At 40.9% G+C, this 21264-nt stretch overlaps 1 protein-coding gene across 1 annotated transcript in view; it reads right to left on the bottom strand.

Annotated features, from left to right (window-relative positions):
• The window catches only part of macrod2 (mono-ADP ribosylhydrolase 2), a 367748-nt gene that overhangs the window by 75607 nt on the left and 270877 nt on the right, over window positions 1-21264 (bottom strand). The window contains exon 6 of the mRNA XM_029450205.1: window positions 18853-18974. Coding sequence (XP_029306065.1) covers window positions 18853-18974 — 122 coding nt within the window. The remainder of the gene's footprint in view (window positions 1-18852; window positions 18975-21264) is intronic.

Raw genomic sequence — 21264 nt, 5'->3', positions numbered from 1 at the left:
GATTCATTGGCCCATGACCAGCTGCATGGTTGATCAAGCACAGTTCACCCTGAAGCCCAAAGCTACAGTACACACGTACAGGTATATTTTAAACAATATGGTCATTACATTGGGAACCAGAAGCAACTTATAAACATAAAACTGTAAAGTACCTGCAACACTTCAATATTGCAAACCATTACATTGAATGTCCAGTTTGGGTAGAAAAGGGTTCTCTTTTTATTATTCATATTACCGGGACTTCCCACAGAGGTATGCTGGTGACACCGATTCCCTCAGTGCTAAAGAGGGAGCATTTAGAATGGCATAAAAATGATGCTTCTCTGAACTGAGGGCACATGCATCCAGACGTCTCCTCATATTTATGTATGAGTTCTCCTGTTCAGTATCAGCTGAACTTATATCACTGACCACTGAGCAACAGAGAGGCAAAGACAAAAGGAAGGAATTCACATCGGTGAGACAAACTGACTGACCTCAGCGTAACCCATACATGATTGACAGGATTTGAAATGAGTAGGCAAGGAACATGTCAGGTAAACTCAATAACAAAATGTATTCCTATTCCACTGTACTCTGCAGAGAAAGAAATCAAGACTTCTCTGTGGGCCGATCTGAAAGGCTGTGGAGTAGAGAGAGAGAGAGAGCGCCTCAGACTGACAGTCGAGGTAATAGACCTGTGGTCCTCTCATCAGGCATCATCGTGCCTTTATTTACCTCAACCGAAGGTGGAACCAGTACTTTATTTAAGACAGGTTGTTATTATCATCATATTTTTGTGTTTTTGATCCGTCTCCTGCTTGCTGTGGTAATTTGGAAGCACCACTTTATCATCAATCAAGTACAATATTTCTGCTACAAAAAAAGGTGGAGAGTATGGTATGACTACATTTTCCCATTATCACGATTTTACCTTGTGAGCATCATAGCACAGGTCATGTTTAATTTATTTCTTCCATCAGACCACAGCCTCAACTATTATTTGAATATCGGCTTTTATTTACAAATGTATGGCGTCTAACATCCGCTTCCTTTAAAGCCTTGAACTTTACTTTGATTACGATCCTCACCCTGACGTGATTATAATGGTCTTATTAATTTTTATTGTATTTATCACAAGAGCCTTGACATTATAAACGGCAGGGGACATTTTGATTGAATCTTGAGATGGAAGCAAAGAAAGTAGTAAATAAAAGGAAAAATGTATCCGAGGTTATTCTGAGCAAAATGTTTGATTTGGATATTTGATCCTCCACACTCAGTAGTGTAGAAGACATCATTCAATACTCCTTGGGGCGTCCAAAGCCTGTGATTATTCCAATGAGTGCTTAAGAAATGTAGAGCATGGTGTTTAGCATTAGAAGTCATTTGCATGTTAGAGGCCTAAATTACAGGTTGGCATAAAGAAATGATCAAAGCAGGGGATCGGAGGATTCTTTTTGAATTTATCAAACTGCTGTTTCACAAGATATCAGAAAGTGAGAAATCCTCTGAAATGCTCAAGATAAAACGGAGTAAAAGAGAAAAGACAAGCCATATATCCCTCTATGGCAGGTAAAACCTGGCCATATGCGGATTCTCACATATCCATACGCCATGTCAAACTGTCTCGGTGGAGATTAGCAGCATATGGAGCTGGGAGGTTAGAATTATCAGTAATCCTAAAGTATAGCTCATGATTTGTACCACATGAGCAGACAGGTCCCAAGTGGTTGATCTAAATGAGGAGTAAAATAATAATTACGGCGCCTTTTTCATGAGACTTTACTTTAATTTTCCACCTAACTTTAACAGCACATTTAATCAGAGAAAGGGAAAAAGGTCTTTCTGGTCTTTCTGGTGTGAAGCCAGCCTATGGTACCCATCCAATGCTACTAATTAGGCATTTTTTCCTTTCAAGGCGTCCTTCAACATTTTTCAAAAGCACCATATCAAAAGGGGCTTCAAAGTCAAAACCTCACTGAATTTTGAGGTGACAGAACAGCATACATATGAAGACTTGCTGCATGGCCCCTCTCTTTGTGGTACGACCAATATGAGACAAAAATCATGTCTGCTGCTTATTGCATACTAATGACTGAAACCAGAAGACCTACAAAATAAAAACTTGACTATACTCAGGCTGTGCTCAGTGACAACGATCCTCACTAGTATTCCCAAACTGACCAAAGTTGTTTGAACTGAGCTACTAAGCAACCACCACTGACATCTAAAGGGAACATGGATGATAGATGATTTAAACTGACCTTTAATCCGTTGCCCTGCATTATTTATAGCATTAAAGGTTCATTGATGAGCCACTCTGGGGCACGGGGTGTTCTTGCATTTTGGCACAACATGCGGTGGTCTAATTGTGCAGGGGTAAAAGGGGAACCAGTGTAATACAGAGAAAGGGCAATACAGTAGCCTGTGAACAGCAGGGTTGCTAGAATGAATATGGTTGATGAGAAAGTAGAGATTATTCTTAGCTGCAGCCAAATGGTCACCAAGAATAAAGGAGAGGTCGTCATTGAAGGTTATCCCTTATTGACAAAAGGAGTTTTGGTATAAATGTACAACTACCAATAGATATTAACTCCCTATAGCCTGCAGGTCATTCCCTCCGTCTCATCTGTATACAACCATTCAAGGTTATAATAACATAAGTTTGTTTGTTTAAAAATTATCTTCAGGATTTACACAAAGTTACTTATCTAACATTACAGCTAATTAAGAGACCCCATAACTTATTTTACTTTTTTATTTAGTGTCTAGTTGAATGGAACAGTTAAGTAATATGTTGCCCTGAAGAATTTAGATGGGAGATCTGCACAGAACCATAACAAATGATAAAATAGGCCATAACACACATTTCCCAGAGCACTACATACAAAATAAAAACTAACATTTGTTAAGAGGCCCAACCTCATTAACTGCAAATCGAATTGAGCTCTCTATGCTGGTGTATAGCAGTGACCTCTTGGAAGCATGGTAAGTACTTAATTATTATTGAACCATAGGAACACATTTTCCAATTAGACGAGCGGACGTTTGTCTTTTTCCTGTGTACTTTAAGGCAAAACATACAATATATTCTTCTCATTTCTTCATTGGCCCTGTGTTTTAGGAATAATTACTACAACATTTGAAGCCTAGGATGTTTTTGTCAACTGGGAATTTAATAGACTTAATGAACTCTTTGTTAACGGAAGCTCAGGGTGCTCTGTGAGTGTCTTCATTGCACTCAGTTCCGCAACACTGATGATAGCTGATCCCATTTGCACAACTCCAGTGATACATAGCCTGTGTGGACTCCTGTGATGCAATGTTGTGGGGGAATAAAAGGCAGGCTGCAGCATGTTTATGAGCCAAGGTAGACTGGGGTGAGAAAGAAATAGTGCAGCTCCTGTGGGCAGACAGAGAATCCTGTTTTTAAACGTCTGTTGGAGGCTAACTATTTCCCTCTGCATCCAGTGATTGTGCTAAGGTAGGCTGAACACGTGACTGATCTATCTCTGTACTGAATGTGCAGGGATGAAATTGATATTGATTTTCTTATGTAATGCTCTGTAAATCAGCAAACAATCCAAAAATGTCCAAGTATCCCTTTAGGTTGAATGCATCATAATATAGAGTATACTGTATAGGGTCTTGGATTGCAAGGTGCAGGGCAAACAAGTGAATAATACTGTGTTATCTATGAAATATATACTATACTACAACACTAAAACATGATCACATAGTTATTTTCAAAATTCATTCGCTTATTTGAGACCTATTTGCTATACTGTAGGTATATTTCAGTATCACGCAGTATACTATATTCAGTATGAAAGCCTGTTTATACATGTCGCCTATGGGCAGAGTAGGCCCCAGCAGCACGCTTTAAAACACTCCACAACATAGAGCCATAAATCTAAGCTTGCCCCGAGGTAAGAGCATCCAACACTAATTAACAGTAGCCGTATGAGAGGTCAAGGCCTGTGTCGTATTAGCGTGAGAAAACACTATTTTTCAATTTACAGTATATACTGATCTGGCACGCTGTAAATAATACAGATTTAAGCCTGCAGTACCTTGGGCTTGAATACAAATATATTTACTGCACACACAATAATGCATGTTTCTGACCTCAGTTTATTCCAGCTGTATGACAAGCTTTCAAATGAGATGACTAAATTGTCTTTATACAACTGACACTTTAGACACGATGACCGCCTCAGGGAACGTTCACAAAGCAAGATTGCTGGTCCAAAGTAAAGCTCAATTTAGGCATACTGCACAAAATTGGTTTTCAATGAATATGTCCAGCCCTTAAAGGGACTTTGGTCCAAGGACATAGTAAGCTCTGAGGGGGTCAGCTCTCCCTCTGTGCAGACCTGTGGGCCTTTCTCTCACACTTTGATCTGAACTCTGATGATGGTGTAGCAGCACAGACTCAGGAGTGGAAGGATTAGGGACAGAAGGGACACGGGGAGTGACAGCTTCCTTTGTATTGGTTTTATCCTCATTGAGGGCATAACGGCAGGCAGCATGCAAACCAAGGTGTTTCTTTTCTTTGGTATAAAATCCTCAACTCTTAAAATAGAGATCAAAGGCGAAGCAGGCTCATTGATAACTGTATAATGGCTCACTTAAAGGCAAAAGGCATTTTGCTGAGATGGGCGAGTGGTTCAAACTGCAAGCTATTAGTCATGCTGTCGGCTCATTTCCATATGTGTTTTATTGTCTCATGGGCAAAGGCTACTGCACCTCCTCGCATTTATTGCACTCACAGTAGATCTAATGATATTCACACCTACGGCAAAAACAAAGGGCCATGTATCTCTTTGTCTTCATAAGAAAATGCTCCTGAAAGGTGACAATGTGAAAGCACATTTCAGATTTGTGTGCGTGTCTTTGATGAGCTTTTAGCCGTGCTCGTCTGGAACAATATGAAGCTACGTCTCAGAAATTGTGATTATGACAGACTGAATACGTATTCAGTAATGTAAACATATTTTATGAAAGGTGACAGGGAATGTCACAAGAACAAATACTACAAAAGAAGATGCTTGTTTGGGAAGACAGTTATGAACATGAGCAATCTGTTTATTCCTACCCCAGTATCCATGACGACACTTTCCAGCCACGTATTTCACTATAACACATACAATTTGTGATCTGCATTATTGAAGTCACACTTTCATTTTATTTCAGCGCGTTGATCGTCATTTATCTGCACATTTGTTGTTTTAGTGCAATGTAACTTGATGAATTGATGACGCACCTGCACACAACCCTCAGGACAGCATAGTAATATGTGTTAGCAAGATATAAAGCCAATAATATTCTACAATACCTGGACACTCTGATATTTATGAAATTACATAAAATGCACACCTGATGCCACAGAAAACCTTGGTTGCAATACATATGAATCTCCTGTTTTTTTAAGGATTTAATCATGTGTCAATAGACATTGAATTGCACTGGTTGTGGTATGCACATTTACATTTCTGGACCTGCTCACCTCTACTCCTAATCCACCCTGTATGAGATAGAGGGACACAGATTCCCGGTGGTCGCCGGATGTAAACACAGCATACAGGTAATTACGTTGGGATGAACCGCTGTGAGGATGCATAATCTCTTCCCCTGTCCCGACATTTCCACTCCTCCTCCACCAAGCCCAGCAGCTGCCATCTGAACCTCTTGGTCTCTTCTTGCCAATCTCAAGAGGAGAGTACATAATACAGCTGCCTTGTCACGTAGGAAACTTCCGTTATTCATGGCAGGTACAGGGATAAGGGGATCAATAGATGTGGAAGTGTTGGTAGGACTGCTCCCCAAGGCTTGTTGCCATCTTCATGTAGTCCTGTCATTTTTACACTACAGTGCAGGATATGACATAAAGTATGAAGCTGTAAAGAGTGTTTTGAAACACTGGGGCGTTTATTTATTGAGAGTAAAAGCATTCTGAAGGATTGCATGTTCAAAGTATCCACCTTTAAATCCCAAAGGTGATTTATTTCACCAAGCGCCTAGGCCTAATGAAATTATCCCCTGAGACACTAGCTGGGTACAAGTTAGACTCCTTTGTACATGGATGGTGATACGGTGATTCATACACTCATACGTAAACATTCACATTCAGCATTTAAAATAGACAGAGATATGAAGGAGTAAGGGTTTGAGTGCATGAGGCTGTGGTCATCATTAAGGAGCTTAACAGACCATAGCGCCTGTAGGACCTGACAGGCAAACTGGGCAGAGTGGAGGATCAAGAGAGAGAGAGAAAGAGAGAGAGAGAGAGAGAGAGCGAGAGAGAGAGAAAGCGAGAGAGCGAGAGCGAGAGAGAGAGAGAGAGAGAGGGTCACCTTCATGTAGAGACAGCTGTGTCACACTGGGGCCATGAAGGCAGCCACTCTGCCACCCTGGGCTGGCCCAGACAATACATGTCTATGGCCAACCAAGCAGAACAACAAATCCCCCACCTCCTCTAGACTTCAACAAAAAAATAAATATAAAATAGACAGAGAATGCAGGCACTAGATAGAAATAGTATCAAAGCTGCTTCGTGAGGTAACTGTATAATTACCTATCTAGCTGCAACATAATAATAATTATTAGGAATATTAAGGCTCATACTTACTTGAACACAATTATGTGTTTTGATTTCAAGATGTAAAACAATCTACTACAAATAAACAACTGGGGATATCGCCCAAACATGTAGGTGCTGTCGTTTTAATATTTTTACTCATAAAGAGGCAATTTGAACAACCACAGGAAACGATGAAAAAACACTGTAAACATATGCAACAGAAGGCAGAAGTAACGAAAAGAGCATGCAGAGCCAGCCTGCTTCCATCTGCGTATATGAGACTTTTGTTAAATACAGTCAAATCCCAGAGCTGCATTGCAAATTGGTGCTATCTTGGTCTGAGCACAGGTGCATCTCCAAATGAGGAGGAATGAGGAGGGACCCAAAGCCCAACAAACATCCCATACGAAAGAGAGGGGACACGCCACTCAAGGTCATGGTGAATTGCAGGAGCACTGGCACTGCAGATAGATTGGGAGTACAGGGAGCAGCTGGCTGAGAGGAAACAGGAAGGTGACTGAGGGAATCACCAGGTGGCTCTTGTGAATTATGAAGCCGTCCATCCAGCTCTTTCTATCTCCCATTCAGAGACACAGGTTTGAAGTAGTCGTGTCGTGTTCTGCTTGCCTCTGGAATGATTCTCAATGCAAGGTAATATCTAACTCCACAGTGTACCGTTTGGTCAGAATCTAGAGTTGTTGCTGTGCTTTGATTTGAACTATATGGATTGCTTCCCCCCCCCCCACAAATTGCCAGAGGATAATAGAGCTAATTACAGATTTCTAAATGTGGAGTTCATCATGAATATTGATAAAGCATTAATTAGTTACTAAAACTGGAAAACCATTTTCTCTGCACCAAATACATCACATGTTTTTGGAGCAAAAATGTACTGCATCACTTTATAGAAATGAGGATTCATATTCTATTGCAATAAATAATGTAATCAACTAATACTGTCACTCAGGAATGGTATGTTCATTGGAGAAAACAATGAAAACAATGGGGCAGCCTATGATGTGTTTTTCTATAACTCTTTACCAATGATAAGAAGCCTGATAAGTATTTAGAGTTGATCATAAACACGCCTGGGTACGAGAACATCATGCAGGTCATCATCATTATGCCTGACCGAGCTCTTCGCCAAACACATACACATTTCCACATGACTCAGCCTCCTTTCCGGAAAAGCCAAGGACTCTGCAGGACTGGGCTCAGGTGGGGAGCCAATAATACCGCACGTTTGGAAACTGGAGCCGTGATTAAGCCAAAGGGATCTGATGTGTATATTTCTCTCAAATCCATAAAGGAACCTCTTCACTGCATCGCTAAATGGGACATACTTAACTGTAGTGTGGTGGTTTTGATGTGGTTTTAATTGCTGAAAATGCCTTTCTGTAGGAGTCCAGAGAAAATGAAAACTTCAGATGCCATTCGAAACAGTACCAAGAGCAAATCGTTCGACAAAGGTGCTTTCAGTATTCTACTAGACACATCTAGAAATCATCACACTCGTACTTGTGTTCCATGTTCACCATCTCACGCTCTTTGCTCCCCTGTGAGGGGTCCTAGACTTTAACGGTAAAGAGCCTCAGATTTGATTCCATGCATATTGTCGTCTCCAGGGGTTTATGGATGTGACATTAGATATTAAGCTGAGCGAGATTTGGAGGTTATCTGGCATTCCAAGCTGTGAGCAAAAAGTCAAACCATGAAACAAGATTCACCCTGCGTTCGCTCCGACAGGCACTTCATTCGGCATATGACATGGTGACTAAACCGTTGGGCTTTCTAGATTCATGTGTATGTGAAATGAAAAAGATAGGTATAGGTACAGTGATAGCTGATTTAAATTGAAATCTGCTCTACGGTCCTGACCGTTGCGGCATCATTCATAAAAGGCAAGTGTGACATTTACGATACCAAGGTCGGTGGTTGACAATGAAAGAAATGTTTAATCTGCTAAATTACCCCATGAAATGATTACTTCAGTAGGCCTACTTCATAATGATTTAATGCTAACATGTCGTATAATTTTTAATTAACTTGGAACAGGAGAGAACGGGGAAGGTGGGGACGTAACTCAAGGGTTAGCTGCACATTCAAAATCAGGTGTGCGCTATTCTCTATCACAAATTAAATCACAGAAATAATAATACAATACATACCCCCAGAGAATAGCCTGTTTCTTGCACTCTGCAGATTATCCAGGTAAACGTTAAGCGCAGGGTCAACAACAAGGCCACTCTTTTTTCTTTTTCCAATATTAACTAGTAAAATCAGTACATTTGACAGAACACAAATGTCCCTGCCATTAGACGGGATAAAACATTTGCTGAGTCAGAAGTAAGTATCGTACACCTCTGAGGTAATCTCCAGCGTCAAAGCAGGACAATCGTGCACTGTTAGAGCTAATATATATCTCTCTCATAAACCTGCAAGGTGCTGCATTGCCTCCAGAATTGCTGAGCAGGCCTAGATTGAGCCAGTTTAAAATTGTGAATCAATCAGCACAGGCCAGGCACAGTGCGTCAGCCCTCGTTAGCTGTGACCTTGGGAGATAATAATGGCACTAAACTGGGAGTATGTGTGGGGTAATAGGCGCCGTGATTACAGAATTATGTAGGAGAGCATAAACATTGGCGTGTCTGCCAATGCACACAGTCATTCACCTGAGCCTGCGGAAAGACTGCTGCGGTTTCGATAACAAGATGTTGAGAGGGCAAGCCTGGTAACTTCTGTACATTTGTGGATACACGTTAGGTGTTAAGGATGTTGTGTTGAGTCTCTTCTGAAGTTCTAATAAATATGCATTAATACTGGCTGGCCAATTGGTCAACACAACATTCACTGTTCCCCGTTTGCTGTCGTCAAAACAAACAATGCCGATCATAAATATGTGCCAAGCAGATGGGGACTATAATACATATTCATTTCTGACTTTACACATACCCTGGATGTAGAGATGCAATTGTGCACTTCTGAACCACACAAAGAAATACAAACATCCCCATGGCTCCTAGTACCTGTCAGCACTAAGCCTTATGCATTCTCTTTGATAAAACAAACAGGACCCAATGCACTATCAAAGCACATGAAGTAGTTGTGCTCAGTACGTTTTAAGGTTAGGAAAAGGTTTTCTATAAATGATCTGAAGAAATCCTGCTGTGACTAGAACTAGCCGTATGGCATTAGGATTCAGTTCCCAGTTTGTGCTCAACACGAAATAAGTTACAAAAATGAAAGAAAACGAAAATAAAGTGAGCCAAAAAAAGGTGTTAGAAATAACAAAATGTCCACTACAAGGTAAAGTTTAAGAGGAATACAACTTATTTAATTTAATGCGATGTAATTGAACAAAAAGTTACCTTCTATTTTTCCGAATGGAAACAAAGCTGTGTCTTTGTTACTTCACTTGCTTTTTTATTAACTCATACTCTCATCACTCAACACTTACCAAATATGACTAATGAACAAACTATTTAAACAATAGTGTTTTGTAGAGCTTTTTCTTTTTTAATTATATAAAAGCTAAAAATAACTACCTTGTATTAATTAGAATGGGAGTAGCATAATATCAGTGCACACGTAGGGGGGTCTAATAAAGAGCTGATGTTGCTGTTTATAGTCCCTTGTATGTCTGTTTTACATAAACAAAATATGAGGAGAAAGAGAAACTTATGTGTTAGCAAGCCCTTTAGCAGCCTGACAGTCGACTGAAGCAGTAATGTACTATACTCATTTTTTTTGCATCCTCATAATTGTTACCTATTTGGTGTAAAAGCTACAAATAACCAAAGAAATAATTCCTTGGGTGACATTTATCTTTATCTGAGACGCCATCTGATTTCTACCCTTGAAAACACTTCATGTGTACAGCCAGAGCAAAAGAAAATGTCCCCCGTGTGTCAAACCACGATAGAGAGACCTTGTACTTCTACCAAACATCTGTATGACCGGGGACTATGATTGAAGGATAATTGGGTGCAAGCTTGTTGAAATGGAACCCTGTGATAGAGCAGGAAATTCCAGTTTCATGGACACGGCCCTGGCAAGGTCGACACTGGGTTCAACACCTGGCTTCATAAAAGCCTCGAATGAAAGCTTTGAGGAAGTAAATTCAACACTGAAGTAAAACACAACCACAGCGGTGGAGCTACTAACCCGATTAGTGCTAATACAGTACATGTTCGCAATGACTGCTTGCTTCATCATGTTGTTTCTTTCTTGATACATAACCCTTCCGAAGAGCTTATTTTGTGACGCAGTCATGTTAAACATCTCGCCTTGTAACTTTAATTAAGTGCATTAAGAGGAACGCACAGATTCAGCTTTCTCATTACTATTCACTCAATAATAATTAAAAAATCCATCTGTGACTGTTAAATTGAAAATGTCACCATGCGTATCATAATAGCAGCATAATATATCACCGGGATTTGTGGGCCAGTTGGAGGTAAAAGATGACTGGATGGTGTGTACATGACTAGATACAAAGGGTTTCCCTGGCTAGTCATTTATACACGCTGTTTGGATAGTCCCACCCACTGGCATAGACTCAAGGATGACCAAACACAGCGGATCAGCACGAGGCGTTACCTTGGGGATAGTGCTGCATTAGTAATGAGATGACAAAGTGTGACAGCTCTGTCCGGCTTCACTGACGCACACACACACAGTACAGGCGCTGTTGGCTTCTCTGAATCTGCATGGTAATTAGCCATAATGATGTAAACAAGAACTCATGCCACCAAGGTCCGCTGTCGATGAACAGCAATCTGTTACAGTATCTGTGCGATTGCTGAGATCTACTCAGTTAAGGAGCAACCGTCAGGCATTGAGAAAGTAATGCTTTGCATGTAAAATCCTCCTTTTCTGCTGAGCTTCTTTGATAAAAGGAGAAGCCGTTATAAGTAATGGAGGAAATGTTTGATGACACTGGTGTTTCAGACTCAAGCACAACTCTTAACAGATGGGAGACTACTAGAGGAAAAGCAGGCGTTCAGGTGTACAGCAAGGGCTAGGTTATTTGTGTTGAGATTGTGTATAGTTAAAGGATGCTTCAAAGCAAACAAGATGCCACTTTCCATGTACCGTCTCCACTTGAGTTTTTCTCTTGTCGGAAACAATGTGATTCAAAAGTATCCTTCCTCAGGCAAATGACTTGAGACTTACTTTGAACGTCAGCATTGTTGCAAATGACTCTGAATGAGATGTTGCTAATCAGAACTAATTGTCACCAACTTGGGTAGATTTCTACACTTTTCTCCTGTTTGTATTTTCGGTAAGTCAAACAATAGGCAAGAAAGGAAGTCATTGACAGAAATGCCTTTTGTTCTCCTGTATTGCCCGCATTCTTCAGGTATGTTTAATTAATGCATGCTTATTGTGGTGTTCTTGTCTCATGGCATACAGCAGGAAAGACATCTGTTTAATCAACAACTTTCTCTGACAGTCCCTCAGTTGGGTGCGAGCTGTCAATTCTATTCTCAGATACCGCAGAGGGATATGAGCCTCATAGAAATTCAGGAGATCGTCTGCAGGAGCTACAGCAGGTACAGCAGCCGAGAAAAACATGAAGTGAAACCAATCTGAGCGCTCAAGTCTTATGCAGCTTGACTGTGCTTTAGTACTTAAATTATTTGAAGAACCTGCATTATTGTCAGAGCACATTAATCTAGAACAGAACTGCTGCCATTTCCCTCACAGAACATCTCTTGTAGGTAGAGTAGCCTTTGGAGGAGATAGGGTTTAGTCTCTCTGATTATTGCTATGGGCTTCCTGTGCATGTAATCAAGACGCTAGCATGCTCACATCAACCCACTCCACGTAGACACTGTGAAGATTACCTCTTCAATACCCATCAACTGTGATTACCCCTCTTGAGGTGTGTGGAAATGTCACATTTTACATATCCTAATATTTCACCTCACATAAAGTTCTACAGTCTTCCCTGGAGTGAAGGGAATGTCAAGGGAAGGTGGTATGGCAGGGCTGTCCTCTTTACCCAGACCTGAAGCGCCTCCTGCTGTGGATGCCTTCTTCTTAATCAGAGGATGGGGTAATTGGGGTTCCAATGGCCATTAACTTGGACTAGGTGGCAGACCACCACAACCACTATCAGAGTAATTGGATCTAATTGGCCCAGTGTTTCCAATGATTTGGATCAGACAAATAGCAGTGGCTAATTTAAATGGTGGCGTGACCTTTTGAAAGTTTCAGTCTAATTAACCTTTACATTGAATGCAAGCACTGTATGTGGAAGTGGGCTACAAGCATTGACTGCTGACTAGTGGCCACAGAGAGGGCTGGGTTATAATCACATATTGCGGCTAATCGCTGATTGGGGAATTACACCCAGTGAAATCCTCTGCAGAACATACTAAACTGTGTTTCTACCCCTCATTCAAGCTAGGTGCCCGTTTATACTCTAGATCTTCAACTGGATTAACACTGGGATGAACAATGCTAGAGCGCTTACATTACAAGAGGAACCGAAACAAACCTAAGGAGTAAAGCATGAAATCCAGGTAGAACAGAATACAAATGTTGAAAAAAGAAATAATATATATCAGCTTGTTTAGAGAAGAGCGTTACCAATATCCTTACTTTTAGATTTGAGACAAAAAACGGGTTGAAGAAAATCATTGACGAAGCAAATAGTTTTAGCATGGTCTCATAGTGATCTCATGGAGCATAGTGCAGCAAACAAGAGGTACGTGGCAGAAGTGTGCAAACTGCTAAAAACTGATATTTAATAAAAACTTGGAAATACATGAACAATAGGTGTGGTCTGTGGGGATCAGTCAAATCACCTTTTATCCTTCATTTTGAAAACTGCGCTACATAATTGCAACTGGCTGTGAAGGTTTGTGCAGAGATCACAGCTCATCGGCACATTAGGTCATAAAGAAAAGGAGCTTGGATTGTGGAGATTCTGGAAGAATTCAAGGCATGCACTACATGGGATTCTAGGGGATATAGACACAAAGACCAACTGCATAATGTAAGCAGATCAGCAGTAAAGCTCTCAGTCTTCTATCCCAATTAATGGCACAGTTTACTTTGCTATGATCAGAAGCCAAGTATGTGCACATCAGTCCTCTATACTTCTCTTAGCCATTATATAATTAAATCTGTAGTCGCTTGCACTCATGGACAATTATTTACGAGAAAGGGAAGAGAAGTAGATAGAGGAAAAGTTTGCGCACGATCTGTTCAGTGCATAAATGGAAATTAATTAATCACTTGGGGAGTCGGCAAACCAAAATGGAATAGGGTGGAATACAAAGTCGTTAAGTTTGATATGGTAGTATTTGGAAACATAAATAATGACAAAGACCGTCCAGTGCACTTAAATGAGCAGTAAAAAAACACATTTTCCAATATCACCAGTGACCTACATTAATAAAGGTGGAACAGTAAACCTTCTTTATAGCATGTTTCATATCATTTCTGAGAACAGAGGAGATGCTTTTAAAACTGGTCTGCCAAAACAGAATCTAAGATGAGGTGAATGTCAACCTGCCCTCTAAATGTGTTGTCCATCCTGAAGACACCTTGGGGGCACACTTATCCCAGTGATACAGTGTTTGTTTGTTCTTCACTTGCTGTCCCTGTCATGTTTAACAGATTATCTATTAGAGACTATCAGCTGTCATCTTAAAGCAGGGTGTGCATGCCGATGTGTAACCATAAGATATTGTTTGCAGGAATGCATTTTGGGAACACTGTCAGGCAAAATGAATGGGAGCTAATGCTCCTCACAGCCTTGGAATGAGCCCACAGAGAAGGGAGGCTAATCCTATCATTCTACACCATTCATCTCCAATCTACTTGGCTTTCAGCTTTTTTCTCAACGGGCAATTTGTGGCTTCCCTGCTGGATCTCCTCGAAGCCAGTGTGTTATGACTACAAAACACTTCCAGGGCCTCCTGGGAGTCAGAGAGGAGGCCACTAAATGCAGTCTGTGACCCTGTCACTGTCCACACTGACAGCTGCCAGCCCACTGCACGCTGCCAGAAATAGCTTAATGACGGATACTTTCGGAAAGCATCAAATTTTGGCCTGTCAACGTCGAATTATGACCTAAAAAGGAGGCTAAATTACCCCTCAAGACTAAAATCCTAGTTATTTTGTCTCATCCGAACACTCCCCAAAGACTGAAGGCTAAATTAAATAAAACAATAATGATGTTTTGGGTAAACATGGCTATTCTTTTATTCTAAAAGGTCGCAGTCTAAGGGGTGTTTAATATGGTCTCTAAAACAAAAACAGAATCTCAGGCTGAATGGCTTCCAGATGGTGGCGTCCCCCTCCACACAGTCTGTCTGTTCCTGCCTGACAGATGCTACGCTTGCTTCCAGGGAAGAATCTGAGCAGCCTTCCATGACTAACCAAGACAGGGGACCTGCATTAACCGTCTCCTCAGTTCCATGTACTGTATGGCTTTGCAGCTCTTTGGGGAGGAAGCCCCCCCCAGGGTCTGACTGTACACAGATATAGTACACACATACTCATGAGTGCATCGTTAAAATACACATGCATACAGGTGAATAATTTGTCGTTCACCAAATAATAAAAGCCTAATCCTGATGATGATCATTTCAGGTAGAAGATGATGTGATTGGCAGGTCTCAGTCAGTGGTTAAAGTCTGCATGTTTTACGCACTGCATGGCAACTTAACACACAAACAAATTACAGAAAATATATTCCCTCCCCATCAGTTGTCTTCTAAAATTTCTGGCAACACAGTAGTGTGAGACTGCTGTGTTGTGAGTTTCCCCAACAGTTTCCAGAAGACCATTTCTATATGTCTCGGCTCAAGTAAATATTGATAGCCTGCTAAAGCATCTTCCCTCCTTCGACCAGCGAAGCAGTGTTATTATCAAAATGTATGTCTAGAATCAATCCACCAAAACTCCATATTCCCAGCGATATTTCCTCTTTGACTTCTCACCTTTCAATGCAAATAACAAACTGTATTGTAACAAGCATTGAGCAGAGGAGGGGGCTGTTTGACAACGCGCTGCTCATCAGCCAAGAGCTGCAACTCTACTCACATGCTGCACAGCTCCCCTGTGTGATGTTGCAGAGGCCAGCCGGCAACTCTGGCATTGTGGCTGTGGTCAGTAAGAGCCCAAGGAGCTGCGACAGCCTGCTGCTCTTTCAGCCGCAGCAAAAAAGCAAAAAACAAATAAAAAAAGCACTAGAATCCTCGAGGCAGGGAAAAAATGAGAGAGCGTTGCCACCACACAGACTCATTCATATGCCCCAGGAAGATGTACCTAAAAGACTATGTGCATGTGTATGCATGCACATGGGCACAAATACACGCTAACACTTTCCAGCATGCACGGCAGGCAAATGATTTGTAAAACAGAACTCAATAGGCCATCCAGCCATCGGATATTTATCCAGAGACTTAGACGGCGCAAGGGTGTTAAAGCCTGGACCACTTCAGATAGCGCTCAACTTCAGTGTGGGGGTTAAACGGCAGGTTTCTTGGCTCAGGTTGATCGTCCTTTTGCATCTGAAGGCCATCCCTCAGTAAGGCTTAGAACAGCATCCTATACTTACAGTTTTCCCTGTGGGCCAGGGGTAGTCATATAAACTAAATATGCACATCTGCCTTCACATTTCAGCCAATACAGGCTTGGCAAAGTGTCCATGAGTATGAGTTTGAAGCACTTAGATAAAAAATAAGATACTACACTTTTGTGAAGAGATATTCTTTTTATGCAACACTTATTGCTAAACGCCTTGAGTGTTATCAAACAAAATGGAATAAAACATTTACTTTTCTGGCCTGGGACAGTACATAACTTGCACATTTTCTAAATTATCGCTCAAAAATAAAACTATGAAACAAGGGTCTAATTTTAATGCCCACATGATCCACTGCCTGAGCTGCCCCACAAGGAGGACTTTATGACTTAATGGAGCTGTTACTTTCAAATTAGCTTTATTTTATAATAATGGTAAGAATACAACCTAGAAACTGAAAAACAACCCATAAACCCAGCCAGGAATTGCCTAAGGTTGCCTAAAACTCACATTTTCCATCTTCCCCAGTTCTGTCCCAGTAGAGCTGTAGATCAGTGCAGCACTGTACACGTAGGGACAGGAAAAGCACATCACTGAAGGACAGGAAAAGCTCTTCTATCTCATTTCTGACTTCTGGGGATACTAGTAAATGTTCAGTCACACAGACTGAACTGCCTTAAGGTAAATTAAGTGCATTTTCAGTCCTGAAATTATGTTGTATTCTCAGTAAACTCCCTGTCTTGATAGGCTACAGTCACAAAAAGAGTTTGATGAGATGGCTGTAGTAGCTGTACTGTTGTATAGCCTAAAGGGTGGCTTTGAGCTCTAACTAACAGGGATTAACTACCAAGCTCTGTTTCTTTTTAATCTTTCATGCTGAAGTTTATTTTGTTGTAGGCTTTGTTTTGACTCCTATTCCTTTGTAATGCCCTAGAATCCCCATTAGGGAGCCAGCCGTCTAAGATTCCCAAATGTAGCCCCCCTCTTTTGCCCACTTTGTAGAACCACTTGGCGGGGTGCCCGTCTTCGATGGGATCTCTTGTTTCTCTCAAATAGCAGGACTCATAGTGAGACCCTTTCAGATGAGTCAAAATGAGCTTAGTGCTGAACAGCTAACCAAAAACTTGGACTCTTTGTGCTCTGCATCAAGAGACCGCAAGACTGTCTGTTCAGAAATAATTAAGACTAGAGCCTCTCTTCAATATATCCTGCATATCAAGCCAGGCTAGAGTAAAACTAAGTCAAGGCCAAATCCTTGATAGAAAAAAGGGCTATTTTCCTTTTGCTTTTTGTAAAAAGGCTTTCTGTTGTCCTTGCAGCAAGGAGAGACTAAATGAACCGTGGCTAAGATAATGTAATGTCTAGGCTCATCCTACAAGGCCAGTCAATCACACAACACCAGTGTTTTTCATTAAAGGCCTCTTCAACACGGAGCAGCTGTATAAATACATTAGACAGGATACAGGCAGTTCGCAGTAAAAACAGAAACTCGGTTTCTTATAAATATATGGATTGTTGGAAAAATAAATCAAGAGATAGTCCTAAACTAAATAAATATTTGGAATGTGCTAGAAACCAAGCAAGGATTGGAACATTTGTGGATGAAAGCAGACGAGCTGGTGTTGTGTTCGTGCAATGAGGCCCGAGGGCCCGCTGCGGCAGAGTAGGCCTCTGCCTATCACACACATTATTCTATTGTTTCAATGACATTGTACTGTAATGTCATGCTTATGGCTCATCATATCTTCATGGATGAGACTGTTCAGCTGCTGATTTTGATAAACTTAAAAAAAAAACATACCACAACAACTTCAGTCATTTGGCTTCACAATCCATTTAATTGCTACCTAGAGGTGTCTGTCACACTTATAATAAGTCATCAACAGAGCAGGGATTTGTCACAATCATCTTTAATGAAACTGGCACTCATCTATGCCTCCTCTCTTTGTTGTTGAGTACTTTCATTGATTGGCCTCTGATGAGGCTGCAGGGTAGTAGGCTGGTGCAGAAAATGTGATTTGTGGCTATTTGGTGTGATACTGATTTGTTTACCCTCTGTGGGCAGGGTAAATCCATATATCACGTGGACCAGACAGAAACATACGGTCCAGAACAGGCGAGAAGCTGGGATAGTGTGTGAACGATTGGCCGCTGCCAGCTGTGGATTGTGTGGGCATTGTCTCATTTAAAGCCCTGATGATTCAGCCACATTAACTAAACCCTGTTCTTTTCCTGCGTTTTAAAGCAGAAAACACAATGAATCAAAAATCTACGACAAGACCTTTATATAATTAAAGAAAGGTCACAGTTTTCTAACCTCAAAGTGGCTTCCCAAACAATGATAAAGGAAAAAGTGTGCAGTTGTGTGCAGTGGCAATGTGGAGTGGTGGATACAAAGGCCTGCCTTTCATTTAATCACAAGCCAAAGTAGTCTACATGAAAAGCCTTCGTTTGACAAACATGAAACATTACCATTTTGTTGTGTTCTCTGTTGCTTTTGTTTAAATAAAGAAGATTAAGGCTTTTCAGAACTGTATCTGAAATGAAAGATGCTAAATCCGTTTGTTCTTGTACCTTTTCCAAATTTCCTAAAATTTTCAAAACACAGCTTTTCCCACTGAAGGCGTATTTGCTGTCAAACTAAAAAACAGAAGCCCATAATTTATTTATTTCAAGCTGCACAGGACAGAGACTAATTTCTCCTCACATGAGTGCAAGCGTGATAGTGTACTGGACTCACCACAGTGCTCAAGTCATGCTCCTTCATCAGCCTGAGGGAGTTCTGGTAGCAGGAGGTGAGGTCATTGGTCTCGGTAGGGCCCACATGACCTCTGGCCACCGGGCCCACGGTGTGGATCACATCTGTCAGAAGGGGACAACACAAAACTCATTTTAGCACAGCCTACTTCAAGCAAGGTTACATGGTCGGCAGGCATTTCTAGTGGTGCTGTGCAGTGTATGGACAATTCTGCCATGGAGCTGAGCAGTCGTTCCAAAGTCTTTAGAATCTGCAAAATCATCATCAGATACAAAACACGTTGAAGTTCGTCTTCACAATGAGACAATAGGGACGGCATGAACAACCCACTGTCTGAAATGAATGCATTTATTCAGTAAATGAAACGGCGGCTTAGATAGAAAATCAATTACAAGATTATTTTATGCCATGTACTCACATATTCATATTTCTCACAGTACTCTCTTTTCCTTCACATAGTAATGTCTCTACCTGTCAATCACTGGTCTCCTTGTCTGGCCTGGCCAGACTGAGGAATGCGGCTTCTTAATTGAATCATAGGAGTGATGACAGGAAAATAAGAGAATCTAAGCAGTGACTTGACAGAAACATAATCTTCCACATTCTGCCCCACTACCCTTGGCCTGCTCAGTGCTGGACAGGACAGGTCAACATCAATAAACGAGAAGCATCTCTGCATCGCCCGCAGAGCATTCCAGAAAGGTTCAGCACAGGTGTTGCATTAACACAGACTAACTGCAAGGATTTCAATACATCATTTTACTAAACAAATGCACTGTAATATCTTGCCTTTGAGAAGTATAATTCATGAGTTTCAGAGTGTTCAGTACAGTAGCAGTCTTATACTTCATTCAACAGTATTGACTGGTGAATATCAATTCATGGCCCATTAAATATAGATCAACTATGACTCATACATTTTCAATTTAACGTATTAAGTCCCCATTTCTGTGCACTAAAATATTAAACCCTGTTGAAGAATAAATACTGAGAAATTAGACCTGGTTCAGGTGAGGGCATGCGAGGGAAATTCGGCAGCCTCATGTGTTTTCTTACTCCTAACCTCAGCATTTACTTAGAATATAAAACACTTAGCCTCACTTTCCCACTGAGTAAATGTAAGTTATATTACTACTCTACTTGCCCATAAATCATTTATAGATTATATTTAGTTCTCAGTTGTATGTCTGGTTGCTTAATAGGTCAGGATGATAAAATACATGGGAACCACTATAATCAAGAGGCTTTCACTGGTGTTGCTTAAGAGGTGAGATGTTGTGTTTGGGTGAGGTAAGAAAACACGGCGATCCCCAGCTAAGCTGACGTTGGGCTGTAATGAGAATGGAGCTGTCTCAAGTATTGTCTTTTTCCGGAGAAGTAGGCTGAATTTTGCACAATGTGGTTATAATGGGACACGTGGTAACTTGTTTTTCGTGCATAATTCATGAAGTTCTTCACTACAAGAACGGCAACATGCCAATTAGAGTGTGGGCAAGCGCCAAAAACCAGACTACTGGTGAATTCATGAAAGTTTAAACAGTTCTTATCTCACCAGTACCGATGTCTCCACTCCACTAATACTCAACATTTCCACATATAATAAATATTTATGCAGCTGTGTTTCTGTAAGGTGAAAGCCATATTTCACTTTGTAACTAAGGAGGGATATTACAGGAAGGACAGTTAGCTGACAGAGCTTCGAGACACGGCTGCTTCAGTATCTCTTTAAACTTAAACCTCTCTAGACTTGGGTCTTTGAGGAACTTATTTAAAAAGGTAAAGGCACATTCTCTAAATCCAACATGGTGTTCCAGGCCAATAATCTGCTGCACATTGTAGGTACTTTATTGAATCAGAGCTTCTTCTGAAAAAATTACAAATAATTATTCTAATTAGTCTAATTAGCTAAGTATTATTAGTAGATAGTGTCAGCGTATGTATCAGTGTAGTAGCTATGGGCAATTTAACCTTGGCGATACTCTCGCCTAAAGGTTAGGACTAGAAAAACACTTTATATGTCTGTATGAAGTCTCAGGAAATTGTAATTTATGACCACAATGTTTTTTAATACATAAATTATAAAAAGATGCTCTTTGCAAAAAAAAGAGTTTGAAAAGCTCTTGCAGATAATCCATCCAACGTGGGTCTTTATCCCCATTGTTCCCTTTCCTCCTGGCACAACCCTCCGCTTTTATCATTATTTGCATCCATTATCTGACAGACACATTTCAGTGCATCAGTGTTTCCGCGTTGCTCAGAAGCACAAACCGACACATGTATACCATTATCTCTGTGAAACCTCCGTACAAGAGGCACATAAATCTCTATCTTAGCAGGGTAGAAAAGATTACTAGCGGCCTTCTTGCACTCTGGGGGGCTGGGCTTGATTGCGGG

The sequence above is a fragment of the Cottoperca gobio genome, chromosome 15 (assembly GCF_900634415.1).
Source record: "Cottoperca gobio chromosome 15, fCotGob3.1, whole genome shotgun sequence".
Classification (NCBI taxonomy): domain Eukaryota; kingdom Metazoa; phylum Chordata; class Actinopteri; order Perciformes; family Bovichtidae; genus Cottoperca; species Cottoperca gobio.
The sequence above is the reverse complement of the archived record's forward strand: the minus strand, read 5'-3'. Positions and strand labels throughout refer to the sequence as shown.